Below are 27894 nucleotides of genomic sequence, written 5' to 3' on the forward strand. Positions count from 1 at the left end.
GATGTCTTTAGAAGTTATTCTTTATGCATCAAAATTTTAACAGTTCTTCTGTACATTTAACCATAAACCGCCCATAAACCGTGACACCAGCAACGCCACACTCAGGTTCACACACAGCGTAGTGTCTCATAGTGTGTGTGCAGTCGTTGCATGAAAGTAGCTGAGGAAAGTTTCCCCCTCCACGTGTCCAGAAAGTGATCTCAGAGCGAGTTCACCCCCGCCAACTCCGTCACATGAGCCTCCCCACCTTTTGGCACATTTTGTTTACCAACATGTCTCTAATGCTGTCGCCAGCTGGTGGTCCTAAGGCGTCATCTGATTGGCCTCCTCTGGTGTGACGTCACGGGAGGTGAGCTCAGAGAAAAGAGCGGGCAGCCAGTACTGAGCTTCTCCGGCTGCCTGAGAGTCCAACCAGGCCAAGCCTTCTTTCAGCAGGTGATCCTGGGAATATGGAGAGTGGAGGTCAACAGTGTTTCTGCAGAGTTAGAGTTTTGAAAACCTATTTAAAGGTCCAGTGTGTAGAATTTAGGGGAATATATATATATATTTATGTTCTCTGCTGCTGTCCTCTTTCCCTCCCGTATAGATCTGCCAGGTGTGCTGCATCAGTTAACAAGACGCATTGCACCTGGCATAGAGGAGGTGGTTAAGGGCTCCTGTGCAGCAGCAGAGGAGAGAGGCCTCTAGTGTGGGGACTGCTGGTCCTGCTGCCTGTCAGCGTGGCATTTTTGTTGTCTTGCTTGCTTGTTTTATTTGTAATAAATCCCAAGTGTTTTAAAGGTGTTTATTTTAGATTAGTGTTGTAGGGCCGCCTCAGGGTGAGGCGTAACAGTGTGATGTCTCCCAACAGCCCACAGTCACACATAAAACATTTTATAACCAACCACTGCGGGCAAGAGAAAATATTTAAGGCTATGTTAATAGAATCAAAGACTTTTAAACACTGAATACAGGGTTGTTTTTTATAGTGTTCTAGACCTGCAGATATCCTGCTCTAGAGCACAAGTAGCAGCATGAGTGACCTGAAACAAGCTGAGTACACTCACCAGGACGTGACAGGCCCGTTCCTTCTCCCATTTCAGACTGTCCTTGATCTCACTCACTGTGACGAACCCCTTTTTCTACAAATGGACAAAGAAACAGATATGACTCTGCACCAAACGGCCGTGTTCTCTCTATTTGGAATAAAAAGCCCTTTTCAGAGGGAAAATGTGTAAAAATATCTGTCTAGATCTCTGGTAAAATAATGGCTATGCCTCTGTGATTGTTTTATTCAAACATGACAGGAACATTACGGACAGAGCTGCAGAGCCCACAATATTTGGCACCTGATGGTGAGAGAGAAGAAGTCGTCTCCTCTGTTTCTCATCATGATGACACTACATTAAGCAGTAAGCTGGAACACAGCGACATCAAGTGGTAGAGTTGAGGACTTGTTATGCAGTTGAATTTCTTTTTCTGCCAGTAACTTATTCTTAAAGGTATACTATGTAATCTCTCTCAATCATCACTTATGACCCACTCTCAGTGTGTGGCTGTGCATTTTTCTGCACAGACTCTGCCCTCTGCCTGGATTCTTTATTTTCCTCTCATTTTCTGTGTACACCCCACAGCGCTCAGGTGAGGTTGGAGCTTTATAAAATAGTAGCGACCAGGTATCAGACCATTAGCAGCCAACATCCAAGAGACACAGCACTAAAAAAAACACACATGGCAAGGTGAAACTGCAAAGAAGAGTGACTCTGGCTTTGGCTTTTACTTTCATTAGCAAGCGCGTTTCCAAACAGTAACAGAAGCTGCATAGCAAACTCTTATTCATCACAACATGAAGGGAAAATCTAACTTTTTCTACCTTTTTTTCCCTTAAGCATAAGGGATGGAAGTTATTTCAGTGCTCTTTGAGGTTGCATATTTAATATTTCTCTCTTTATTTCATCTTCTGCAGCTGTAGCTTTAATGTTAATGACCAAAATATGACTCGGGGACTCGAACATGAGACCATTGTGTAAATGTGTTTGCAATTTTACATTTCAAAGTGCATGCCTGAAAAGGTCTTTCTACTAATGAAGACCACAGAGTCCTGAAAATGTCAGAGATAAAACAACAGGATTAATAAACCTGAGTGGCAAATTCATACTCAAAGCTAAGCTTATCTGAAATTATGTTGCTGTGGCGCTCACTATAATCATCAATCATCAATCATCAATGGATTTCCAAAGTTAAAAATATTTTTGATGATTGTGGTTTATCGTACTTATGGCATGACGCTGGACGGATGAACCCTAAATATTTAAAATTAATGATTGAACGTAGATTATCTGACATGGAACTACAGAGATGGCATGAGAAATTACAAAGTAACCCTTTATGTGATAGTTATAAATTGTTTAAAACTGATTTCACTTTTGAACCTTATCTGATTATGTTAAGACCTGCCGAAAGAGTTTGTCTAAGTTTCGGTGTGGAAATCATAAGTTACCTATCTCTGAGCGCAGGTATGATCGTGAAAATGTCCCCCGGAAATGTACTCTTTGTTTGACTGGCAATCGAGGAGACGAATATCATTATGTACTTGTGTGTTCTTTTTTTGATAAAGAGAGAAGAGAGTTGGTCGGACAGTTCTATAGAGCAAATCCAAATATTTATAAGTTTCAAAAGTTAATGTCATCTCGAAAAGTAAAGGTCTTGTCAAATTTGTTGAAACTTTTAAAGAAAATCTTGAATAGTTTCTCTTGATTTGCTTTGACTTGTATGTATGTACACAAATTCTGTTTTATTTATTTTGTTGTGCATTGGCTGCCGCCTGTCCTGATTTGTTAATGTTATTTTTTTTTTGTCTGCCCCTTATACCCCGGGGAGGGGTCAAAAGGAATAAATAAATGAAAATGAAAAAAAAAATCAACCCAAAAGCTGCGTCTTACCTCGGCCAGCTGCAGAACTACAGTGTGGTCCATGTTGAGCTCTGCTGGGACCGACTGCACCAAGTAAGAACCACCAACAGGAATCATCCCAAAGCCGTTCCCCATCACCTTCAGTTTCTTTATCGCTCTCATCAAGTCATCTCTGTGAAGCACATATTTTACAATTTTAATACATCACACAGCTTAAGACCGACATATAAATTATATAAACATGATTTTCTCTGACACATGAAATATTAGAGTAGTGACACTTACTGGCTCACATCCTGTGCGTATTTACCTCTTCCCTTCAGTACTCTCTGATGGAGTTCATCCAAAGTAATGAGCCCTGAAATAAAGAACACATGTCAACATTTAAAAGCCAGAGACATTATGAATCGTGCAGGTATCAATGACTCGATTAATTGTTAATTACTGTATTGTCATGCTCAGTTCCTCTGATTGCAGACATTTTTGTCACCTCTTTGTCACCAGTCAATCACAACGATTTCCAGAGAAATTACAAACCTCCATTTCTGTGTTTCAGGGCCAGACACACTTCAATAATCTGTACGCCGAGCTCATAGTAGAAGTCACCTACGCCGAGCATCTCAGACCAGAAACCTTTACCAGCTGTTGAAGATATGAGAAGTTATTTTCATCTTTAACACAAACACTCTTTTATATTTTTACAAATTATATTCCAACTGTTTCTCACAGGCAAGTGGGTCGACTCCAATGGTGGCACACATCTCCTGAAACTGAACCCTGAACTGTGAGTTCTTCCTGATTTCTTGTTTATGCTTGCTGGCAAACTCCTCCAGGTTGGACTTGAAGGTTTCCAGCTGCTTCGACATCTGGAGGAAAACAGAGACACTTGAGGAAATGCAAAGCAGGAGAATATCAACAGACAAAAATCGGGATACAGAATAAATACATGGCAAATGTACATTTGTAATGAGAGGAGGAGACTGTGTTAAAAATATTTTTATTGACTGTCTAAGAATTATTTGTTTGTTAGTTATGAATATGACATTCATCATACAGGCATTAATTATTATTTTGTTAATATAAACAGACAAAAACATTTTTTATTTGAAATTAATAAGTTTATTAAGCAACTAAAATTACTAGTTATTAATTTTAAATAAAAAATAAATTAATAAAAAAAAATGTTGCATGTATAAAAGTTTTCAATGCTTATATATCTAAAAAAACAAGAAGCAAGAACTCACTTGTACAATCTGGTCTTCTGCAAGAACAGTTCCTCTCTCCTTATATTTGGCCTGAACAGAACAAAAAGAACACAGGTGAGACACTGAAGAGTTTTCCTAAATAAATGAGTTAATGTAAAAACACAGAAATATTCATGAACTGTAACTGCACCTCTGCGAGCTTCTTCTTAGCGATAGCTCCCGCACCAACTCCTCTCCGATGCATCCTGCTGATGTGGCTCCAAACTTTTAATGAAGAATCCGAGCAACGACTGTGTTTACCGCAGAAATATGTCGGGTAAAACTATTTAAAGTCCACAGCTAGCTTAGGTTGGGACTAAGCTAACGTTAGCTGCGATGATATTCCTTGTTTTTCTCACTTTAGTTCACAATTCTCCCCAAAATGCGAACTTCTTCGACAACATCAGCCTTTAAAGTAGCTGTCCGCTACTACAGTTAACTTAAAAAAAGATGTTAATGTGTAATATTCCGTAAACATAGGAAAGTTAATGCGATATCTGAAGCTACTTTAGTACAACTGTTTCCATTTTGATTGCCAGGAAGTACAGTACTTCCGCGTCGGTGACGTCAACACTTACTGTTATATCGCCCCCTGGTGTCTTGGCGGGTACTGCAGGTCAGTGTGGGAACTACAACGGTAACAACAAAATACATCACTTTATAAAAGAGTCAAGAGACTTGGGAAAATAAATGGAACAAGTAAAATATATATTTTCAAAGGAAAATATACAAAAATTCCAGTTTATTTCAAAACAACAGCAACAGAGACATGAGGTAATGTAGGGACTTGGCTTTTTTGTCTAACTTTGGAAGATATTTTCCATCCTAAACTCAAATATGTGGATATTTTACTTTACCATTTTATTTGAGGGTGAGTCTTTGTCTTTGAATCAATTGTAGTCATTATACTTAAAACCATTTATTCCATCGCTTAAAATATTCCAGTTCTTGATTCCTGATTCTATAAGTTATCCTTTCCGTTTCTGAGATGTTGTCTACATTTATCTTCCAGCTGTTAAGTGAAGGCGCGGTGGATTTTAACCAGTTCCTTGTTATCTGCTTCATAGTTGCAATTCTAAGTATCCTATATAAGTATCTGTCTATTTCTGATGTGAGTTCAGGTGGTGATATACCTAAAATAATACTCTTTGATTCAAATGTCTGTTGAATTTGGAATGTTTTCATGATTGAAATCATAATTAATTGCCAGAACGTTTTTAGTATTGGGCAGAATAAGAAGACATGTGAGTGATTTGCATTCTTTTTGCCACAGCTTCTCCAACAGTCTGGTTTAATGGATATTGTAAATTTTGATTGCATTATTGGTGTGATAAAGAATTATTTTTTTTAGGATTTTTTTTTTTTTTATTTTCACCTCCCAAATTAGCTACTTAAATATACAAATGTATATTTTCTTGTTGATGTGTTGAAAGAAGTCTTTCAAACTGTATGCCTTGTTTTTTTAATTTAATTTCATTTCATTTCATTTCATTTTATTTTATTGTATTTTATTTAGTGCTTTGTTGTATGTTAGGTAGTCTTGTGTGACATCTTGGTCAAATGACTACACATGAAAAATAGCCTCTTGGCTAATTCTGGCATATTTATACCATGTGTATTTATTAATTTTCACTGTCCCATCTTAAATAAACTGAACTGAACCTGAAACTGAATGAACTTCATACTAAACAATACCAGAAATCATGAAGATTAGGTAAATGAAAATGACAATGTCACACCATATAATATTAGAAATGACTACTGCAGCACCAAAATTAGATGTCAGTGATGGAAAAAGTACTCACATCCTTTACCTGAGTAGAAGCAGAAATGCTATCATACCATCAAACACTGCATTACAAGTCAAAGTCCAGAATTCAAATTGTTACTTTTGCACAGAAGTGTTTATTATAATATTAAATGATATTGTTGCTCTCTCACTACTACTTTTTTAATGTCATAACTGATTAAAAGTGAAGGTAATTTTAACCACTTTATACACTGTTGGGTTGCCTGCTTTAATGTATAACAATAAATATAATTTCATAAACTTATTGTATTAAAAGTAATTTAATCTGTTAAACCTACTGCAAATAACATTTATGTAAGATATAAATGTTGTGGAGTAAAAATATGAAGCAGCATTCAGTCGGATAACTGAAGTAAAATACCTTGAAGACTAACTTTCCATCACTGATCTACAGTTCATCAGCCTTTAGATGCTGCTACATGTTTCTGGATTTTATTCTTTCACCAAATCTTTTCTTTCCAACCAACCAAGACCAAAAAAATCACAACTTTCCGGGTTTAATAAACTTAAATATTAGATATAAATATTAGTTTAACAGCAAACTGTGTTGCTGTTTGCATTTGTCTCGGTGTATAACAGCTTGTCAGTATCTATAAAGCACTCTGCATTAACCTGCATGAGAGGTGCTATACAAATAAACTGACTGATTTATGTAAAGATCATTCAGAGGAAAAGTGACTTATTCTTCTGTGTATTTTTGGGAAAATATAATTTAGGGTTTGTGAGACTGACCTCATCTCTTTAGGCTGTTTGCCTATGCGAGCAGCTCCATCAGCCAGAGGAGCACAGGTTCAAACACCACCTTCATAATGATCTTGACAAGACAGACATGTTTAATTAAACGAAAGCTGGTTAAGAAAAATGTCCTAAATACTTCTGTCTAAAAGCAGATGGGAAAATATAAATCAGCTTAAATCAAGTGTGTGAACAGCTGCACGAAATTAATTCTTAAGTACATTTCTTCACCTTTAAATTGAGATATCTTTAAAACATGCAATAAGAAATGCTTTAAGCTCCTTCCCCCGGTGGTTTTCCTTCATAAAACAGGCTCTAACACAGTTTTCTCAGAGGTAAAATGTGTCACTGAGATAGAAAACACATTTTAGTTCCAGCACATTGAAGCATCAGTGAAACACACATCCACAGGTGACTCCTGATGAGAGCAGCGCTGTCATAAATGTGCTGAGTGCTGGTTTTTACGTTCCTAAAGAGTTGGTGCTGAGTAACCAACCCACAGGAAAAGATTCATGGACCATTAAAGTAATGAAGAAGTGACACTTTAGCAGCAGATGAAAAACTAATGGTTTGTTGATAATACATGTGGATACAGATGTAGAGTGTTGGTCTAAATGCTCTACATGTTCAGTGTCAGGATGACTGACTGATGCTGATCTGAGGGGGAGAAACTTCCTACAAAAAAATAAAAAACAAGATAAAATAAAATAAATAAAATAAAATAAGAAGACTAAGATTAAATTAAATTAAATTAAATTAAATTACATTTAAATTAAATTAAATTAATCCATAATCTATCAGAGGTTTGGGTCAACAGCTAAATAAACACAATTCATCCATTACTTATTTTGCAAAAGAAACGACGGATCAGTCATGGGGCAGGATATAGGCATCATAGAAACTCATTATTCTCACAGTCAAAACTCTTAAATTTTAAAGATCTTGTGGAATCACAGACAGCACAAATAATATTTAAAGCACAATTAAACAACGGTTCTGACGGTTCATCCTCAGGAGAACATGACCGATGTTTCATCACAGTCCAACACTTGGTGACACATTTCAGTAAAAACCAGCTGCTGACCCGACCTCATGGTGGCGCTACAGGAACACTCAGGATGACACGCCCTCCAGGACGTTGTGATGTCATGATGACAACAGTTAAAACAAACTCAGCCAATCCCGGTGAATTCTGTGCGAGCTGCAACTTTGACCAATCACTGTAGCTTTACTGCAAATGTGATGTAACACAGGTCAGACCTGATGTCATCGTGGAGCTGCGTGCAGCGTTATGATTCTCTGCTCATCATCAGACCTCTGAGTGTCTCACAGTGTCAGAGCTAACTGTTAGCATCACGCGGCTAACGTTACCCAACAGTTATTAACGACAGAGTCAAGACGTTTTACCGGCAGATTAACGGCTCTGTGTCAGATGTTACCTGCCTCTCACAGAGGCGGTCCTTCAGCGCTGCATCAAACAGCAGCTGAACAGCGGTAACCCAACACATTATAACTCTGTGGCAAACACTAAATGTTCATAATGATCATAAGATCAAAAATCTGACAGGACGTCAAAATTGTTTTTGCAATTTTCACTCTATTTCCCTAATTCACTTTATTTTATGACCTCATCATGGAAGTTTGAAACACTTGAATATAAACATGAAAATAATGTGATGAATCAAACAGAACTCAGGATCCATTTAATGAAAAAAAAAGTTTATATTCTTTTATTTATTTGTTTGTATAAAAGCACGTGATGACGCAGCTGCACTGATGACATCACGACCAATAGGCGGAGCAGGTGAGGTCACGTGGTCACAGGTGCACAGGACAAATGACTGAAGCGTCTGATGAGAGGAGAGTCGGAGCTGCAGCCGGAGGTGAGTTCAGCCCTTCACACAGTCACTTCTTCATTCACTCATTCACCCAGTCATCCTGTCACTGATCCTCTCAGCTGTGTTCAGGCTGCAGACCGCTGCTGCTTCACCAGTATTTCCGGTGCAGATCGGTCACAGAAACACGTTTTAAATCCCGCAGCACGATCCGAGACCCGCACGTGCGTCGATGTGAGTGTGTTCAGAGTGTGCTGAACTGTGATGTGCACATGCACAGACTCTGTGAACAAAAGTGCGCGCGCTGTAAGAAACGGAACAGTTTTCAGTTTGATTTTCCTCTGACTTCATATGCTCATGTTTCATTCTGCAGAAACACTGATAAACAACACCAACAAAAAAGATGCTGATGATACTGATGATGATGATGATGATGAAGATGTCTGCTCAGATGTTCTTTAAGTGTGAAAGTTTGATTTTATGCTGAAACCTGAAATGAGTCAAACACAGAGCTGGTTCTCTTCTCACAGTTATTGTTCTATAGAGACATCAGATTAATATCTGAACTCAGCAGATAATAATGATGATGATGATGATGATGATGATAATAATAACCTTATTTATGCAGCGTCTTTAAATCAGACTTTACAGACACAGGAAGTTCTAAACTAAACAGGAAGTCAGAGGAGAGAAGGCGGGGCTGAGGGGATGTGATGTCATCTGTTTGGAACAATGAGAAGTCGAGTCAGATGTTTGAACTTTACCGTTAAAGATCAGACGCCGCTGAAGAGTCTTAAACTCAGTTTGTTCTTCAGTTTTAAAAAGTTTAAACTTCAGGAGTGAAAAATGTCATCTGATTAATGTTCGTTAGAAACAGTGACGGTCCTCAGTGAAGGTTGTCCACATTGTCCTCGTTGTCCACTACCAGACAGACTGCCAAAATAAGGCCCTGTTTACATGGATACTGATACAAATAAAAACAGATTTTTTATTTATCCCGTATAAAAATAATTCCGGGTTTACACGATCAGTTGTGAAAACGATATCCCTATTTACATGAAAACGCAAAAATGGCAGCTTTTTGCTGGAATTAGCCAGGCCAGTAGGTGGTGATACGCCATATGTCAAACACCATAGAAGAACGTTCTGCGCATGCACAGTGATTTGTTTTCCTCTTGGCGCTAGTGATAAAAACAATGATAAACATTTTAACCTTATGCAGCATAGTTAGCTGTTATACACTTACTAATATTGGGCACAGCAGACGTCTTTGTGCGCCGATGTAGCGGTGATGTTGATGCAGCAGTGCTAAGTTCATTTGTAAGCTCGTAAGTAGTCCCAAAAGTGCTAACAAAACGTAAACAACCTGGCATATATCTGCCATTGTTGTCGTGGTTCCCGGGCGCCTAATGGGCATGCACGAACTGGGTTGCAACATCATCGTTTTCCAAAATCTTTGTCTATCCTGTTTACACGTCTCCATAGAAACGGATATTTTTAAAACTTTCACTTTGGAAGCCGCTTTTTGAAAATCTCTGTTTTCGTTGAGAGTGTGTACATGATAGGTGCTAACGCAAAGATAAATACCTGTTTTAAGAAATATACGGAACTGTATAAACACGCCCTAAGAGTCAGGTAGTTGCAATGAAGACGGACTGTTCCTTTAATGTTGCAGAGTGAGGAGTAGGAGGAGGAGTAGGAGGAGGAGAGTGATGGGGGAGTCTCGGCTGATCGCGGAGGAGCTGCTGGCTCTTTGTCTCCAGAGGATCACCATGGAGGAGAACACTGTGAGCACAGAGCGAGGTGAGACGACCGATCTGATCCAGGGACAGTTTGTACCTCAGTCGCTGTGACATCATTATGACGTTCGTACGGGTGGAGGAGGTTTGAGACGTTTTTATGCTCCTGTGATAATCAGAGGAGTCTCCGATGTGTCCTCCTTTGTCTGTTTTATTTGTCCCTGTTTGTTGGAAGAGCACTGGCAGAGACACAGACAGGAAGTGATGAAACGATGAGTGGACTTCACCCTGTCTCATGTCTCCTGATCACAAACCTCCTGCACTGTCTCAGTCTGAGCATATGATGATGATGATGTGTCCGTCTGTCCCTCCAGAGATCGTTGACGTGCTGAAGAACTTTGAGACGGTCAGGAAGCGCTGGCTGCACGCCGAGCTGGAGCTGAAGAAATACAAAGAGCTGCTGGTGAAGTCTGACGTGGCCAAAGCTGCTCTGGAGGTCAAACTGAAACACGCTCGAAACCAGCTGGACGTGGAGATGAAGAAACGCTACAAGGTTGAAGGCGACTATCAGTACCTGGTGAGTCTCTGCACGCGAACACAGGAAGGCTGAGTCCAAATGTCCAGACGTCACCACACTGACAGACTCACAGACTTTATGGGCACGTTGGTCTGGGAGGGCTGAGGGCTCCAAACCTACGATTCCCGCAGTCCACAGGGGCCTGAAGTGGGTTTATATAGGGGCGCTGTCAGCACTGTTTCACTGTTCTCTGTGTCTCTGATTGGCAGCAGAGGCAGATGCAGCTCATGTGTGACATCCTAGTCCACGACAGTAAATCCAGCGCCTGTCTGAACAACGAGCAAAAGTCTCTGTTAGCGACGTTTGAACAGAAAGGAACAAACATGACTCTGCACAAGAGCAGCAAACGGTAAGACATCGTACGGTTAACTGTACTTCAGGGTCAAACCCAAGGTCACAGCTTGTCCTTTACCACAAAGTTAAATTAAAGGTCACAGTTTGCCCTTTACTACAGTGTCAAATCAAAGGTCACAGTTTGTCCTTTACTACAGTGTCAAATCCAAGGTCACAGTTTGTCCTTTACTACAGGGTTAAATCAAAGGTCAGAGTTTGTCCTTTACTGCAGGGTCAAATCCAAGGTCACAGTTTGACCTTATATTTGATCTGGTAGTAACGATCATAGTTTGTCCTTTACTACAGTGTCAAATCCAAGGTCACAGTTTGTCCTTTACTACAGGGTCAAATCCAAGGTCACAGTTTGTTCTTTACTACAGGGTCAAATCCAGTGTCACAGTTTGTCCTTTACTACAGGGTTAAATCAAAGGCCACAGTTTGTCCTTTACTACAGGGTTAAATCAAAGGTCACAGTTTGTCCTTTACTACAGGGTTAAATCAAAGGCCACAGTTTGTCCTTTACTACAGTGTCAAATCCAAGGTCACAGTTTGTCCTTTACTACAGTGTTAAATCCAAGGTCACAGTGTCAAATCCAGTGTCACAGTTTGTCCTTTACTACAGTGTCAAATCCAAGGTCACAGTTTGTCCTTTACTACAGGGTTAAATCAAAGGTCAGAGTTTGTCCTTTACTGCAGGGTCAAATCCAAGGTCACAGTTTGACCTTATATTTGATCTTGTAGTAACGGTTATAGTTTGTCCTTTACTACAGTGTCAAATCCAAGGTCACAGTTTGTCCTTTACTACAGGGTCAAATCCAAGGTCACAGTTTGTCCTTTACTACAGGGTTAAATCAAAGGCCACAGTTTGTCCTTTACTATAGTGTCAAATCAAAGGTCACAGTTTGTCCTTTACTACAGGGTTAAATCAAAGGTCACAGTTTGACCTTATATTTGACCTTGTAGTAACGGTCGCAGCTTGTCCTTTACTGGAGGGTCAAATCAAAGGTCACAGTTTGACCTTTACTGTAGGGTTAAATCAAAGGTCACAGTTTGACCTTTGATTTGACCTTGTAGTTAAGGTCACAGTTTGTTCTGTACTATAGGGTTACATCAAAGGTCACAGTTTGTCCTTTACTACAGGGTTTAATCAAAGGTCACAGTTTGACCCCTCAGACGTCACTGCATTACAAACCAACATGACTGTTTAAAGGTTATTACTACATGGGCCCAGGAACACTTTGGAAAACCACTGTCAATAAACACACCACTGCATCTACCAATGACAGTTCAGACTCTATCATGCTCCGCCCACTTCTCTGGGCCTGAGCTGACAAAGTGGTCTGATGAGTTCAGACGTCAGTAAAAGACCATTGGTTGGTTCTCCGCAGCAGTGACATCACATAATAATAAAAAGAGTAAACCTGTCGTTAGATCTCTGATGGTGATGAAATCTTTCTGTCTGACTCCTTCAGGTTGTGTGTGATCGACGAGTCATCTTTCCTGTCGCACTCTGACATCAGCTACGATCGGACAGACGATGACGTGGTACGAACTTTAATCTGAACACAGGAGGATGTATGGTTTAAACACCGTCTTCTTAACAACCAGCTGATTCAGAGATATTCAGATTAGATATCCTGAACAGAAGACAGACGGTGCGTCAGTGTTTCCTGTTGGTTCAGGAAACATGATGATGTAAAACGTTTCATTGTGTTGTAGGACCTGGACACGAGCGTGATCAAACCTCTGAGGTCTCGAGCCAGAGAGCGGAGGGTAACTGTGACACTTCCACCTTCACATGTTCCTCAGTGTGTTTGTCTTTTGTTCTGACGTTCTGATGGTTCTCTGCAGCGCTCATCGATGGGACCGGCTGTTGGCGCCGCCGCTGGGAGGCGAGGGAGAAGTGGGAACGTGTCTGCAGAGCTGCTGGATAGAAAAGCTGTGGTGGAAGAGGCCCTGAGACCTGTAACTAAAATCAAACTGCAGCTCAGTGCAGGAAAAACTGAAGCTTCACTTTGATCTGATCAATCACACACGACATGTCGGACATGTTCTGACTGTGTGTTTGTACGACTGTTCACGAAATGTTGAATAAGAATAATTTGCACATGAGTCATAAATGAAAATAACCGTTAGATGCAGTCCTGGTCTGCACCTTCTTAAACCTCCAGGTTCACGTTGTCGCAACAAAGACGCTCAGACTGACAGAAGTTTCTCCTGTTAAAAACATGACGGAGCCTAACGTTGAGTTTGTGTGTGACTCAGGAGGTGGAGGCGATTGTGAAGGCGTCTGTGATGACTCCTGAGACCGGAGCTCAGATCCAGACCCCTGAGCAGCCGGTCCAGCCCCTCCCCCAGGAGTCAGTCGGAGGAGGTGAGTCTCAAACTGTTGATCAGGGCTCAGTGGTTCGGTCCATCACATTGACAGGACTCTGACTGTTAGCATCAGATGCTGAAAACCACGCAGTTTAAATAAAGTTTCCGCTGATGGTCCACCTTAGGCCTGTGCTACAAAGCAGGATTTTAAGATTACAGTTCGTCGTTTACATCCGGCGCCACTGACATTTTACTGTCTCGTCAACAGACACTGACACTGGATGCACCAACTCTTTATTTTCTCCACCCGTCACGCTGCCTTGTGTCTCTCCATGTGGATTTTGTTTGATTAGAAGTCGATCTGTTTTTATTCATGCGCTCCAGATGATCCGACAGCAGGTCGCTCTTTGTTTCTTTAGCTCGCCTGGAGTAGGTCCTGTGTTTGTCACCTGTGGCGCCCTCTAGTGTTTATATACTGCAGCTGCTTGGAGTATTTCATTTTGTCTTCATGAATCAGCTGTTCTTCATCCACTGCTGAGCTTTCAGAGTAAACAGACACTGTTTTATTAACATAAAATTAAACTGGTTTAAAGTCGTACACCGGACCAACAAGACCCGACTCTAATCCAGCTGCAAGTCACTGAACTCTGAGCTGAAGTCTGTTTTTCTAAAAATAATGGTTGTATGTCTGAACTAAGAATTAAACCCTGTGTTCCTCAGACCAAACGTCCGTGTGGTTCCCCTCTGATGAGACGATGATGGAGCCTGAGACTGAAGCAAAGATGGAGGAGAGCACCGCCTTCAGAGCGTCGTACACCTGCACCACTGAGAAAACCCTGAAACATGTCTTCCTGTCTAAAACTGTATGAACACACACAGAGCAAGTGTTTAGGAGAGTTTATAAAAGACAAACAGCAGTTAACCTGTAGAGTCTGATTTGTAACTGTCAAATGTTGACGACTGATCCTTCAGTGTTTGTGTGAGTCAGAAATACTGATGTGAGTGAAGGTCGGTCAGAACATCACGTACCTGCTGGTATCTGTCAGATAAATGTAAATCTGTATAGAGGCGCACTGATCTGAGGAATAATGTTAATCATGTGTGATGATGTAACGGACGGAGATTACAGGTGGTCAGACTCAGATTAGGATCAGGTCAGACTTCAGTATCATTTACATCTGCCTCCCTCCAGGTGATCCGGCCAGAGACGTGCTCGCCGTGCGGTAAGAGGATCCGTTTTGGGAAGATGGCGGTGAAGTGCAGGAACTGCCGTGCAGTCGCTCATCCAGAGTGCAAACAGAAACTCAGTGACAGCTGCTCAGCCACAGCCACGACAGGAAGTTCAGCTCAGCAGGTACCTCCGAGATTTTTAACGCTAAAGCTTAAAAAAAAAAAAAAAAAAACCTGCAGCAAAGCCCCTCCCACCAGACGACCACGGGCACATGCACACACCTCCTACAGTAACAGTGTTTCCCATACATCAGTTTATTTCATTCTCTTTTTTTCCCCCGTTAAAGGGTAGTGCCCCTCACTCCCTTCACCTCACCCCTCCACCTCGCTCCCTCTGCCTCACTCCTCCACCTTGCTCCCTATGCCTCCCTCCTCCACCTCGCTCCCTCTGCCTCACTCTTCCACATCACTCCTCCTCACTCCTCCATCTCACTCCCTCCATCTCACTCCTCGACATCCCTCTGCCTCACTTCACCTCGCTCCCTCAGCCTCACTCACTCCCTCCGCCTCACTGTCCACCTCGCTCCCTTCGCCTCACTCCTCCACCTCGCTCCCTTCGCCTCATTCTCCACCTCGCTCCCTCAGCCTCACTTGCCAAACGACAAGAGGAGCAGGTTCACAGAACCACAGCAGGTCACTGAGTGTGTTTCTACCGTTTTTTTTCCCCGTTAAAGGGGTTTTTTTGGGGAGTTTTTCCTTATCCGCTGCGAGGGTCATAAGGACAGAGGGATGTCGTATGCTGTAAAGCCCTGTGAGGCAAATTGTGATTTGTGATATTGGGCTTTATAAATAAAATTGATTGATTGATTAACTTCATACGACCTTTGTTCTCCTCAGAACTCGTTGGAGAGTTTTGCCCCGCTGACCCATCCCAGAATTCCCAAACTGATGGTGGAGTGTGTGGCTGAGATTGAGAGGAGAGGGCTGGAGGAGGTGAGATCATCCTCACGTTCTTTAAGGCTGTGAGCTAACCTGTGTTGTTCCATCTGGTTCACGAGGAACGTCTCTGCTGTCTGCAGAGAGGACTTTACAGAGTACCTGGAGGAGAACGTCTGGTGAAGGAGCTCAGAGATAGATTCATCCAGGGGAAGACTCCACTCATGCTCAGTAAGGTCTATGATGTCCATGTTCTGTGCGGTCTCCTCAAAGACTTCCTGAGGAGACTGAAAGAACCTCTGGTCACCTTCAGACTGCACAGAACCTTCATGGAGGCCTCAGGTACAGAGACCGAGGCTACTCACAGAGTTAGACCATGTTTACTATCAGCCAATCAGCATGCTCTCAACCAATCAGCACACAGTGAACTCATGTTACATCTCAACCAATCAGCATCCACTTTTAGGATTTTAACTGGAATAGAGAACATGCCTGTGTAGTTAGGACACGCCTGTGTAGTTAGACCACGTCTGTGAAGTTAGAACACGTCTGTGTATTTAGAACATGTCTGTGTAGGTAGAATACGTCTGTGTGGTTAGAACACATCTGTGTAGTTAGAACACGTCTGTGTAGGTAGAACACGTCTGTGAAGTTAGAACACGTCTGTGTAGTTAGAACACGTCTGTGTAGTTAGAACACGTCTGTGTAGGTAGAGCAAGTCTGTGTAGTTAGAACACGTCTGTGTAGGTAGAACACGTCTGTGAAGTTAGAACACGTCTGTGTATTTAGAACACGTCTGTGTAGGTAGAATACGTCTGTGTAGGTAGAGCAAGTCTGTGTAGGTAGAGCATGTATGTGATAATATAATATAATGTCCCCTGTGTGGTTCTATGTTCTAGAGTTGGCCGATGAAGACAACAGAACTGCCATCATGTTTCAGGCGATAGCAGAACTTCCAAAGACCAACAGAGACACTCTGGCTTTCCTCATGCTTCACTTACACAAGTAAGAACCTTCAGCTGTTCTCTGTTGTTCTTGGATGGAACCAAACAAAAACAGGAGCTGTGTTTTATGTTGATCCATGAAATCTTTGTTCATGTGAAAGAACACCAATGTGCAGAGAACTGTCAGCATGTTCTTCAGTCAGAAACTCAGAAGTTTTAACGCTGACATCATCGTTATAAGAATGTTTTATTGAATATGTTCTTTTTGATCTGTTTGTTTGGGTTCCTTACCTTGAAGAACAGGAACAGGTTAGCAGGTACTGTCAGAATAAGAAGGGAACCTGCAGACACAGATCTGAACACTCTTTCCGAAGTGTAAAAAGTCAGTGATAAAGGCAATCTGGTCAGTTCTCTCTGATTTGAGTCACCTTTTGTTCACTGAGTTCAGGTTCCTTAATTCAGTCTCAGATCTACCAAGACACAGGACCAGTAGATTTAAGAACCCATTGATCTGTTGAAGAATATTATGTTACAGGGGTTATTTTATGTTCTGATAGTGTGTCACACACATCATGACAGGAAGTTAGTTTGATCCAGACTGTACCCGTTCTCTCTATTCTTCGGTTCTTCAGGGTGATGAGGAGTCCTCAGTGTCAGATGGACCAGAACAATCTGGCCAGGGTGTTCGGACCGACCATCGTGGGACATGGGATGTCTGAGCCGACTCCAACGACCATCATGAGCGACACCAACACTCAGCCAAAGGTTCGTCTGGTTCTAAAGGTCTCATTCAGAGAACATAGATCTTACAATAACTGGGTTTTATCATTGTGAGGTTTTTTTTTTAATGTCAGATAAATATTAAGAATGTTTGGACAGCGTGTTTCAGCTGAAGCAACAGCTCACGTTTCTTAGACAACCAAGAGGACTTAAACCCTGATCAGTGTTTACAAGGAGCGATCAGGTCCGTCTTTACCCTCAGTGGTTCTCTAAGTCCGTCCCTCTTGTCTCAGGTTGTTTGCAGCATGTTGTCCCTCCCTGAATCTTACTGGAGACGTGTCCTCACCGTGCAGACACATCAGACCTTGTCCTCCACCACTGTGACCTCCACCCAGGACAATGGACACGGTGGGTTCTGTTTCTAAATGATGTCCATTGTCCCTCCAGTGGACGAGTAGTTTTAATGTCCCTGTGTTGCTGTGTTTAATGTATTTTCCAGGTCGGCTGTTTAAACCTCTGACGTCTCCGGAGTTGAGCAGTTACTATAAAACTCAGAGCAGAGGATCTGTGAGAGGTCGGATGAGGAACCTGGGGAACGCTCTGACCAACACGTAAGACCTCATCAGACCAGCTCCGCCCTTCAGCGTCCTTCTCCACCTCCTGTTCCTCTGATTCTGTTCTGTGTTTGTCTTCAGGGGTCGAACAGAACCGGGCCGGAGGTTCTTCACTTCACCCAGCTGATCTCTGACCTGCTGACCGCAAACACATCCAGACCGCACACAGTGAGTACTACACACTCCCCCACCACACAGCACCAGCAGGTAGATCACCATCAGCAGGTAGAACACCACCAGCAGGTGAAACACCATCAGCAGGTAGATCACCATCAGCAGGTAGATCATCATCAGCAGGTAGAACACCATCAGCAGGTAGATCACCATCAGCAGGTAGAACACCATCAGCAGGTAGATCACATCAGCAGGTAGAACACCATCAGCAGGTAGAACACCATCAGCAGGTAGATCACATCAGCAGGTAGAACACCACCAGCAGGTAGAACACCATCAGCAGGTAGATCACATCAGCAGGTAGAACACCACCAGCAGGTAGAACACCATCAGCAGGTAGATCACATCAGCAGATAGAACACCACCAGCAGGTAGAACACCACCAGCAGGTAGATCACATCAACAGGTAGAACACCATCAGCAGGTCGATCATCAGCAGGTCAATCACCACCAGCAGGTAGATCACCACCAGCAGGTAGATCACCACCAGCAGGTAGAACACCACCAGCAGGTAGATCACCACCAGCAGGTAGAACACCATCAGCAGGTAGATCACCACCAGCAGGTAGATCACCACCAGCAGGTAGAACACCATCAGCAGGTAGATCACCACCAGCAGGTAGAACACCATCAGCAGGTAGATCACCACCAGCAGGTAGAACACCATCAGCAGGTAGATCACCATCAGATTTTACTGCAGTACAGCAGCTGATGTTTAGTGGACTGATGACATGATGTTTTAACTGTCAATAATAACACACGTCAGTTATTCATGATTGTTTGTCGTCAGCACCATCAGGGGGGACTGGTCAGACTGGTCAAAGTGGTCTGCCTGACGCTCACAGACGTCTGAACAGGAGCACCAATCACAGGACAGCTTCCTCCCGTAGACGCTCAGAACCAGTGAAATGTAAATCTGTCAGAACACTGTGTGACCCTGTGTGTGTGACTGTGTGTACCTGAGCAGTAGAACGTGTCTCAGGCTGTAAACTGGACTCTGATGTTCCTGAGTTCTGATTTAAACTGTGAAAAATAGAAAATGTTCTGTAAGAAACTTTAAATAAACAAAATGTTATTATTGTTGTTTTTCTGATATTGTTTGTTTGTTTACAGAGGGAGAGGTCACAACAGTAAGCAATCACCAGTAATGTTCTCCAGAGGATAAACCCTCCTGATGTTACAGACTGTTTTAAAACAAAATCTACATGTTGAAAGCACAGAATGTTCTCCAGGTTCTCCTGAAAATAATACCAGTCTGTAGAATCACCAACTCTGTCTGTCTGTCTGTCTGACTGTCTCCACCTGCCGTCTGTCTCGTTGTCTCCACCTCCTGGACTGCCGATGGACAGATTTGTCCCTCAGAGGCTGCCGTACTACAGCCAGAGGTAAACAGGAAGTAGTGTTGTCTTTGTATAGATGACACAAACATTTTATTCTTGTTTCAAAAAATAAAAACTAAATGTTTTCATCTTTAACAACAGGTCCTGGTTCCTGTTTATGATTTATTATTACTGCCACCTGGTGGTCACACTGAGACTTCATCAGTCAGTCAGTCAGTCAGTCAATCAATCAATCAATCAATCAATCAATCAATGAAACAGAGTGAGTAAATAAAGGTTTAATTTAAATGCTGAAATTAAAAAAAGCTGCTGAGACGTTTGTGTCTCTGGGATTTTTCCTGAAGACGTAAACAAAAACAAACTTTGTTTACTTCACTGATGAAAAATCAGAAGCCTCAAAGTGTTGAATCGTTATTGGTGGATCTGTAACACGATCAGTGACATCACTTCCTGTCGTTGGGCTGGATAAGGAGAGTTTTTGTCTCACTTTGCCACTCCAACACATCGTCCAGAGGACAGCGTCCATCCTGACAGAGACAGAGAGTCAGAGACATGAGTTATTGTGACGGTCTGAGCGTGTGCAGAACTGCAGCGTCAGACTCAGTGTTCATACAGACTGTCAGACCTTCATCATGTCTGTTCACACTGTGACTCACTGCTGCAGACACACTGTGGGCCCCGAGGCCCCGGAGGTCAGGGATCAGATGTCAGGGTTACCTGGTTGGTGATGTGTGTGTCGGCTCCGTGTAGTAACAACAGCTGGACGGTCTTAGATCTGTTGAGTCGAACGGCATCATGAAGAGGAGTGTCTCCCTCCTGAAACATGACATCACCATCATCATCATCATCACTTTCATCATCATCACCGTCATCATCATCATCACCATCACATTATAATCACTGTCACCATCCTCACCATCATCATTATCATCATCATCACCATCACCAGGTATATGAGTGTCCTGATACAGTTTATTAAATGATTGATGGAGCTCAGTGTAAGGTCAAACAGCTGCTCCCTGTCTTGAATCTTCAGAGTGAAATCAGAGCTGAGTGCAGTTTGACAGATGACCACCGGGTGTCACTGTCTCCACATCTACTGAGTCCATCAGGTGAGGACACCTGGTGGACATGAAGTGTATCACAGTATAAGAGTGATAGTGAGCTGATGGGAGGAGGAGACAGACTGAAGTCGTCTCTGCTGCTCTGAGGACACGTCATAGTGTGTCAGGAGGGACACGTGTGTGTGTATCTCTAATCGACCATAAACTTTCTCTCTGCTCCGTCTGTCTCACGAACTCTGTATCATCCAGTGTTTGGACAATGTTTCTCCTTCCTCTTTGTCTTTCAGCCATTCCTCCTCTGATGAAAAAGCAAACTCCCCCTCCCTCCATCCTCCCTCCGTCCTCCCTCCTCTGTGCTCTTCCTCCTCACAGTTTGTCTCCCCAGCATCTATCTTACAGGCCATACACATGCTGTGTCTTTAACCGCCTGGAAGACGTGAGGTCGGTGCTGGGTGCTACTCTTGTGACTTTTCTGCTTTCAAGAGTGTGGCGACAGGTTGTATCTGAGGTTGCTAAGCAACCATAACCAGCAGCGTATCACAGGCATGTGTTCCTCATCCTGAGACGCATCAGGATCCAGTCTGAACTTTAACACCAGAACTTCATCACTCAGAGTGATTCTGAGTACGACCTCTGACCTCTGACCTGTGTGTGTGTGTGTGTGTGTGTGTGTGTTTATTGGACCCACCCTGTCCTGCTTGTTGATGTCAGCTCCACAGTGAATCAGGTGTTCAGCACAGTCGTTATGTCCGGTCCTCACAGAGACATGAAGAGGAGTACTGTCCAGCTGACACACACACACACACACACACACACACACACAATCATATTACAGTTTATCTTTCTGTCAGACGTGTTGTTCCAACAGGTTCTGTAGCTCAGGTTCCTCTGCTGCTCCAGATTTGTCCTCAGTCACTGGTTCAGTGTCCACACAGGTTCGTGCACATGTTAACACACTCTGTATCATACGTGTGTTTGGACATGTTTTTTTTTGTTTACAGACAAAATCTTTGTGAGTCCCTTTCAGTCCGTTCAGTACCTGAGACCAACCAATAAGGAACCACCGCTGAGAGTGATGTCACTGTGAAATATGATGATGTCATAACAACCCATCAGAATGGTTGTTTATATTAAAAACTCCACGTCACCTATAAAAAAGAAACTCGACTGGTTTGTCTGTAGTCACCGAAAACAATCAAAGTTCAGGTTCCTTGTAGAACAAAGTTCAGATTACAAGGTTCAGGTTCTGTGTAGAACTAAGTTCAGGTTCTGTGTAGAACAAAGTTCAGATTACAAGGTTCAGGTTCTGTGTAGAACTAAGTTCAGGTTCTGTGTAGGACAAAGTTCAGGTTCTTTGTAGAACAAAGTTCAGATTACAAAATTCAGGTTCTGTGTAGAACTAAGTTCAGGTTCTGTGTAGAACAAAATTCAGGTTCTGTGTAGAACAAAGTTCAGATTACAAAATTCAGGTTCTGTGTAGAACTAAGTTCAGGTTCTGTGTAGAACAAAGTTCAGGTTCTGTGTAGAACTAAGTTCAGGTTCTGTGTAGAACAAAGTTCAGGTTCTGTGTAGAACTAAATTCAGGTTCTGTGTAGAACTAAGTTCAGTTTTCATGTAGAACAAAGTTTGAGTGTTACTGTGTGTAGTAGTTGTAGTGTGTGTGTAGTGTTACCCTGTCTGTTGCAGTGTAGTCTCCTCCATGGTTCAGCAGCAGTTTGAGGACAGACAGATGTCCTCCCCGACAGGCCGAGTGGACACAGGTGGACCACAGCTGGACAGAAACAGAACATTAGAACCACAATTGATACTGGATTAAACCATGTTCTAACAGTGGATTAAACATGCTCTAACAGTGGATTAAATCATGTTCTAACACTGGATTAAACCATGTTCTAACACTGGATTAAACATGCTCTAACAGTGGATTAAACCATGTTCTAACAGTGGATTAAACATGCTCTAACAGTGGATTAAACCATGTTCTAACAGTGGATTAAACATGCTCTAACAGTGGATTAAACCATATTCCACCAGTGGATTAAACCATGGTCCAACAGTGGATTAAACCATGTTCCAACAGTGGATTAAACATGTTCTAACAGTGGATTAAACCATGTTCTAACAGTGGATTAAACATGTTCCAACAGTGGATTAAACCATGTTCTAACAGTGGATTAAACATGCTCTAACAGTGGATTAAACCATGTTCTAACAGTGGATTAAACCATGTTCTAACAGTGGATTAAACATGCTCTAACAGTGGATTAAACCATGTTCTAACAGTGGATTAAACCATGTTCCAACAGTGGATTAAACCATGTTCCACCAGTGGATTAAACCATGTTCCAACAGTGGATTAAACCATGTTCCAACAGTGGATTAAACATGTTCTAACAGTGGATTAAACCATGTTCTAACAGTGGATTAAACCATGTTCTAACAGTGGATTAAACATGTTCCAACAGTGGATTAAACCATGTTCTAACAGTGGATTAAACCATGTTCTAACAGTGGATTAAACCATGTTCTAACAGTGGATTAAACATGCTCTAACAGTGGATTAAACCATGTTCTAACAGTGGATTAAACCATGTTCTAACAGTGGATTAAACATGCTCTAACAGTGGATTAAACCATGTTCTAACAGTGGATTAAACCATGTTCTAACAGTGGATTAAACCATGTTCCACCAGTGGATTAAACCATGTTCCAACAGTGGATTAAACCATGTTCCAACAGTGGATTAAACCATGTTCTAACACTGGATTAAACCATGTTCTAACACTGGATTAAGACAGAACCTTGTCTCTGCTGTGGACGTTGGCTCCAGCCTCCATCAATTTAGAGACGACCTCTGTGTGACCCTGGGAACTCGCTCTGTGCAGACCTGTACGCTCAAACTGTGATCAGAGGAAACAGAAACATGATGAGAACATGATTAGGAACATGATGAGGAACATGTTGAGAACACAAACATGTCGAGAACACGTTGAGGAACATGATGGGGAACATGTTGAGGAACATGTTGAGGTACATGTTGAGAACATGTTGAGGAACATGATGAGGAACATGATGGGGAACATGTTGAGGAACATGTTGAGGAACATGTTGAGAACATGTTGAGGAAGATGCTGAGGAACATGTTGAGGAACATGTTGAGAACATGACTGTTGTTTTCACACAGAACATGAACAGCAGCTGTCAGGAGGAAGTCGGGGGTTTATTTGAATAAACTGCATTTTTCAGAGCCAATAGAAGCGGCGGAGTGTTGATGACTCACCGAGTCACAGGCGTTGACGTCTCCACCTGTTGACAGGTACCTGTCGATCACCAGCAGCTGCTTCTGATCACAGGCCGTAAAGAAATCCTCTTCGTCCACATAGTACGGCTGAAAGACACCGACAGAGTCTATCAGTGACGACATCATTGAGCAACACACTCATTCACCTTCTGATGTCTCCACTTCCTGTTTCCTCACCTGTCTCCAGTTAACGAGTTAATGAGTCGTTAAACATGAAGCAGGAAGAAACAGAGACGGGGATGGAAACAGGAAGTTGTGACTGCTCATCTTCTTTGCTGTCTGTCGTCACCTGTACAGGTGTGCGTGTGTGTGCGTGCGTGTGTGTGTGTGTGTTACCACGGCAGCAGGAGGAGCAGCAGCAGCAGGACGAGTTCTCACAGCAGCTCTCTGCTCCCTCTTGCTCCTCCTCAGCAGCAGGAGGTTCTGGAGGTCAGCAGGAGTCTCCAGGAGGAGTCGACCAGATCGGTCCGTCTGGACGGGGACAAACAGACGGACACTGTGTCACATGGAGACACACAGGTACTGCACACACTACTACTGCTGAACACTGCCCCTGCTGGTACTACAGTGCTACTGCAGCTCTGACTGAACCACTTCCTGTGATGGTCCAGGTTCAAGTCCTGGTCCTGGTTCTGATTCTGGTTCAGGTCCTGGTTCTGGCCCTGGTTTCATATTTCAGATAAATGTAGTGTCTTTGGACTCACTGATCACCACAGTATTGATTATTATTGATCATCAGAATCAGATGAACCAGTTCAGCAGCAGCTGGTTTCCTGTTTCCTGTTGTTCATCAACTATCAGCCAATGAGATGACAGTTCTGCTCTGACCTTGAGTCTGATTGGACGATCCGAGTCCTGCTTCTCCTGAGAGACGGACGACTCGTAGCCTCCGTCGTTCACCTGCTGAGGACACACAGAGACGTCTTTATTCTGTGACTTTGAATCATAAAACTTTATTTAAAGTGTGAAACAGGAAACTGACTCCAGAAACAGAGGTGACCTCTGACCTCTGTCTTATAAAACTTTATTGGCAGCAGCCTCAGTTTACAGCTGAGTGTGTGTGTGTGTGTGTGTGTGTGTGTGTGTGTGTGTCTGTGTCTGTGTCTGTGTCTGTGTGTGAGTGTGAGTTGACCATGACCTTCTCTGGTGTCATTTTATTGGCCAATCACTTCCAAAAGGGGGCGGGGTCAGAGGTCAGCAGGGGGTCATGTGGTCTCGTTTTGAATCAAATTAACAGACTGAAAACTGTTTTAGTAAAATATGTGTGGACAGTTTGTCCTCAGACACACACACACACACACACACACACACTTCACTGTAGAAACACTTTAATCTCACTCACAGTTATTTTATTTATTCAGTTTATTATACTTGTTTTATATTTGTTATATTCAGTTTGTTCTTTATTATATTTATTATATTTATCCTGTCTGTTTCCTCCATCCCTCAGAGCATTAAATAAGACGTTGACCCTGAAGGAAGAAAAGACATGAAAACTTCCTCAGAGACACAAACAGACAGACAGACAGTTGGTTACCATGACAGCGACAGGTGGACTGGAGCCAATCGTTAAACTGCTGCTGATGTCATTTTATTATCCAGAGGTCAGAGGTCAGACAGCACTCATATTAATCATTTAAAATAAAAACTAAACAGCAGCTCGTTGATGTGATTGATCAGATTGATCAGCCTTTGAAGGAGTCAGATGTTGAACATGTTGTTTATAATAAAAACAACAATTATATTTAATTAATAATTTTTCCATGTTTCTATAAATCTGATGTGAAGAGAGGAAACAAAAAGAAGAAAAATATTAAAGTTTGATTCTCAGTTTAATAGAAAACACTTTTCCTTACCACCATCATCTCCTCCTCCTCCTCTTCCTCCTCCTTCTCCTCTTCCTCACAGCTGATCAGCTCAGATCTGACAGTAGAAGCAAAAACAATAAGGATCTATTAATTTCTACTGACATCAAACACACAAAGAATTCATCTTCATCCAGTTGCACCATCTTCAACCCCATCATCGTTATCATCACCATCATACAGATGATCAGTTATAGATGATCAGTTTATGGATTATCACAGATTCAGAATGAATTCTGAGGCTGATTTCTGAATTTAGAGAATAAAATCATCTTGAATTAAAGGTTGAACAAAAAAATTATTCAGAGATTAAAAAAAATGTTTCCATTGATAATGATGAAGTTTACTTTAGTTTAGTTTAGTTTATTTTGCACAGTTTAAAAATACACAAGAATAACAGATAAATAGTACATGGTGCAGGAAGAGACGAAAAACCCAGTAGGCTTATTTGAAGCCTCCACCTAAGTTTTAAAATTTCACAATGTTATGTAGAGCACGAAATTAACATACAAAAAATGATGATGGCAAACTAAATATACAAAATATATATAGTCATAAAAATAATAAAAATCAAAATAAATACATATGAACGTGAATGTGTGATGTGTGTGTTTTGAGTGGACTCATGAGCAAACAATAATGGTACATGTGAGTGACACAAAAACAAACAAATAAATAATGAAATAAATAAAGTAAAATAAGAACCAGATACATGAACAATAATACATTAGGGAAAATAGTTACAATACAGCAGTTAAATGATCTTTTAAACATCTTTTGTAACATTTTAAAGAGGAAGATTTTTTTACCAGGTGGAAAAAAACATTCCATAATTTAGTGCCCCTAAACCTTATTGAAAATTGACCTCTACGAGTGAGAAATTTAGGAGGATGAAGATCTGAGGAGTGGCGGGTTGAGTCAGAGTGAATCTGTGAATTTGAATTAAAGTAAATCTTAAACTGCTCAGGAATATTCCCTTCCCTTAACTGAATTTTATAAACAAAAACACATATTTGAAAAATATTAATATCATAAATAGTAAGAATCTGGAGTTTCTGAAATAGAGGAGCGGATGAGATGTGAGGCTGTGATCGAGTTGCAATCCTAACAAAATGTTTCTGGAGAACCAAAATTTTGTGGAGAGTAGTAGGAAAAGTATTCGCCCAAACTATATTACAATATGAAAGATAGGGATAAATTAAACTGTAATAGAGAGTAAGGAGACAGCCTGTTGTAACCAGATGACTAACGTGCCTTATTATACCAATAGATTTATTTATTTTTCTGGTGACCCAGTCAGTTTGTTCTCTCCAATTCAATTTCTCATGAACAATAATTTCTAAGTTTGAGTTATTGATCCTTTTATTGATCCTCAGATGGAAGTTTAACTGTTACAGCAGCACAAAATACACACACACACACACACACACACACACACACAGAAGGGGTTAGTTAATAATTAAAGGTTCATACAACTGATTAAAAAATGAAATGTGACCTTAACAGGCGACACCAGAGTCATATCTTTAACACATGATACTGTCGTCTGTATGAACACTGACATACATGATGTCATGATGAAGCAGTGACATGTTAACACAGTGTGATGTCACACAGCAGAGTTGTGAGTCATCAGGTCTACTGTCATCATAATATTAATAATATAATTTATAAAAAAAACTTGAAGGGAAACAAGATTTAATGATTAAATGTGGTTAAACAACCAACACACAAACATCATTATCAATAATCAATCATCAATAAATAAATGTTTTCTCACCTCTGTGGCTCCATGAAGAAAAGATTAAAGATCAGCTTCCTGTTTGGAGATCAGGACACAATGAGGAACGTCGCCTCCATCAGTCCTCCTTATATATGCACACACACACACACACACACACACACACACGCGTCTGTGTGTTGACCTCTGACCTGCAGGTTGACCTCAGAGGAGTCAGCTGATGACCCGTCTGCCCTTCAGTCAGCAGAAGAAGTTTTATTAGAGCAAACTGATCCTGTATCGGAGGATAAAAACAGAGCTGAACAGAGTCCAGAGATATTTAAACTTTATAACTGAAAAAATTAATTGTTCTAATAAGGTTGTGACAGGAGCAACAACAGACTGAGAAACACCTGTTACACACACACACACACACACACACACACACACAGTTCATCTCTGCATCTAAAAATCACAGTTCAGACTCGACCACATATCAACAACGTCCAGAAACAGCTCCGCCCACTTCTCTGGGCCCATCAGCTGTGATGGATGGAGGTGCATCA

The 27894-nt window shown here is 41.7% G+C and overlaps 3 protein-coding genes across 6 annotated transcripts; 1 reads left to right on the forward strand and 2 right to left on the reverse strand.

Annotated features, from left to right (window-relative positions):
* Nucleotides 1-7: 7 nt before the first annotated feature.
* Nucleotides 8-4530, reverse strand: snf8 (SNF8 subunit of ESCRT-II). The gene is made up of 8 exons (XM_033611257.2): nucleotides 4287-4530; nucleotides 4136-4186; nucleotides 3619-3757; nucleotides 3429-3533; nucleotides 3177-3249; nucleotides 2922-3063; nucleotides 1047-1121; nucleotides 8-441 (listed from the first exon to the last, which is right to left on the reverse strand). Exons 1-8 carry the CDS (start codon nucleotides 4338-4340, stop codon nucleotides 304-306), a joined length of 777 nt encoding a protein of 258 aa, XP_033467148.1. The 5' UTR covers nucleotides 4341-4530; the 3' UTR covers nucleotides 8-303.
* A 3928-nt stretch (nucleotides 4531-8458) lies between these two features.
* LOC117246972 (rac GTPase-activating protein 1) lies at nucleotides 8459-19512 on the forward strand. 3 transcript variants are annotated; one of them, XR_013488420.1, is made up of 19 exons: nucleotides 8459-8563; nucleotides 10191-10318; nucleotides 10629-10831; nucleotides 11041-11180; nucleotides 12637-12709; nucleotides 12884-12937; nucleotides 13016-13129; nucleotides 13430-13538; nucleotides 14201-14343; nucleotides 14673-14834; nucleotides 15548-15643; nucleotides 15730-15928; nucleotides 16486-16591; nucleotides 17163-17295; nucleotides 17544-17658; nucleotides 17750-17861; nucleotides 17946-18032; nucleotides 18829-18948; nucleotides 19152-19512. XR_013488420.1 is itself a non-coding variant. In XM_033611035.2 (18 exons), the coding sequence occupies exons 2-17, from the start codon at nucleotides 10228-10230 to the stop codon at nucleotides 17989-17991; spliced, it is 1896 nt and encodes a 631-aa protein (XP_033466926.1). In that variant the 5' UTR covers nucleotides 8459-8563; nucleotides 10191-10227; the 3' UTR covers nucleotides 17992-18032; nucleotides 18829-19120. The 3 variants fall into 3 exon arrangements, 2 of the variants coding, with proteins under 2 accessions (XP_033466926.1, XP_078019645.1); XM_033611035.2 differs by lacking the exon at nucleotides 19152-19512 and having other exon boundaries at nucleotides 18829-19120; XM_078163519.1 differs by lacking the exon at nucleotides 19152-19512 and having other exon boundaries at nucleotides 11044-11180; nucleotides 18829-19120.
* A 129-nt stretch (nucleotides 19513-19641) lies between these two features.
* On the reverse strand, nucleotides 19642-27477 carry LOC117246973 (uncharacterized). 2 transcript variants are annotated; one of them, XM_033611036.2, is made up of 10 exons: nucleotides 27389-27477; nucleotides 25600-25666; nucleotides 24572-24643; nucleotides 24080-24214; nucleotides 23723-23830; nucleotides 23244-23342; nucleotides 22115-22213; nucleotides 21131-21229; nucleotides 20096-20194; nucleotides 19642-19905 (listed from the first exon to the last, which is right to left on the reverse strand). In XM_033611036.2, the coding sequence occupies exons 1-10, from the start codon at nucleotides 27400-27402 to the stop codon at nucleotides 19822-19824; spliced, it is 876 nt and encodes a 291-aa protein (XP_033466927.2). In that variant the 5' UTR covers nucleotides 27403-27477; the 3' UTR covers nucleotides 19642-19821. The 2 variants fall into 2 exon arrangements, with proteins under 2 accessions (XP_033466927.2, XP_078019646.1); XM_078163520.1 differs by having other exon boundaries at nucleotides 24572-24646.
* Between the last annotated feature and the right edge of the window lie 417 nt (nucleotides 27478-27894).

This window comes from Epinephelus lanceolatus, chromosome 21, assembly GCF_041903045.1.
Source record: "Epinephelus lanceolatus isolate andai-2023 chromosome 21, ASM4190304v1, whole genome shotgun sequence".
Taxonomy (NCBI): domain Eukaryota; kingdom Metazoa; phylum Chordata; class Actinopteri; order Perciformes; family Serranidae; genus Epinephelus; species Epinephelus lanceolatus.

What these genes read in the sequence shown, in the direction of transcription:
- LOC117246973 (XM_078163520.1), bottom strand. An exon ending in AGGAGGAGGAGATGATGGTG is followed by an intron (nt 24,647 to 25,599) that starts GTAAGGAAAAGT and finishes GTGTGTCCTCAG; the next exon opens with CAGGTGAACGACGGAGGCTA. An exon ending in ACACACACATCACCAACCAG is followed by an intron (nt 19,906 to 20,095) that starts GTAACCCTGACA and finishes TGTCTCTGTCAG; the next exon opens with GATGGACGCTGTCCTCTGGA.
- snf8 (XM_033611257.2), bottom strand. Translation starts at nt 4,340, where the DNA reads ATGCATCGGAGAGGAGTTGGTGCGGGAGCTATCGCTAAGAAGAAGCTC. An exon ending in TACGCACAGGATGTGAGCCA is followed by an intron (nt 3,064 to 3,176) that starts GTAAGTGTCACT and finishes TGTGCTTCACAG; the next exon opens with AGATGACTTGATGAGAGCGA. An exon ending in AACGGGCCTGTCACGTCCTG is followed by an intron (nt 442 to 1,046) that starts GTGAGTGTACTC and finishes CCATATTCCCAG; the next exon opens with GATCACCTGCTGAAAGAAGG.
- LOC117246972 (XM_033611035.2), top strand. Translation starts at nt 10,228, where the DNA reads ATGGGGGAGTCTCGGCTGATCGCGGAGGAGCTGCTGGCTCTTTGTCTC. An exon ending in ATCGGACAGACGATGACGTG is followed by an intron (nt 12,710 to 12,883) that starts GTACGAACTTTA and finishes ATTGTGTTGTAG; the next exon opens with GACCTGGACACGAGCGTGAT. An exon ending in CTCGAGCCAGAGAGCGGAGG is followed by an intron (nt 12,938 to 13,015) that starts GTAACTGTGACA and finishes GGTTCTCTGCAG; the next exon opens with CGCTCATCGATGGGACCGGC.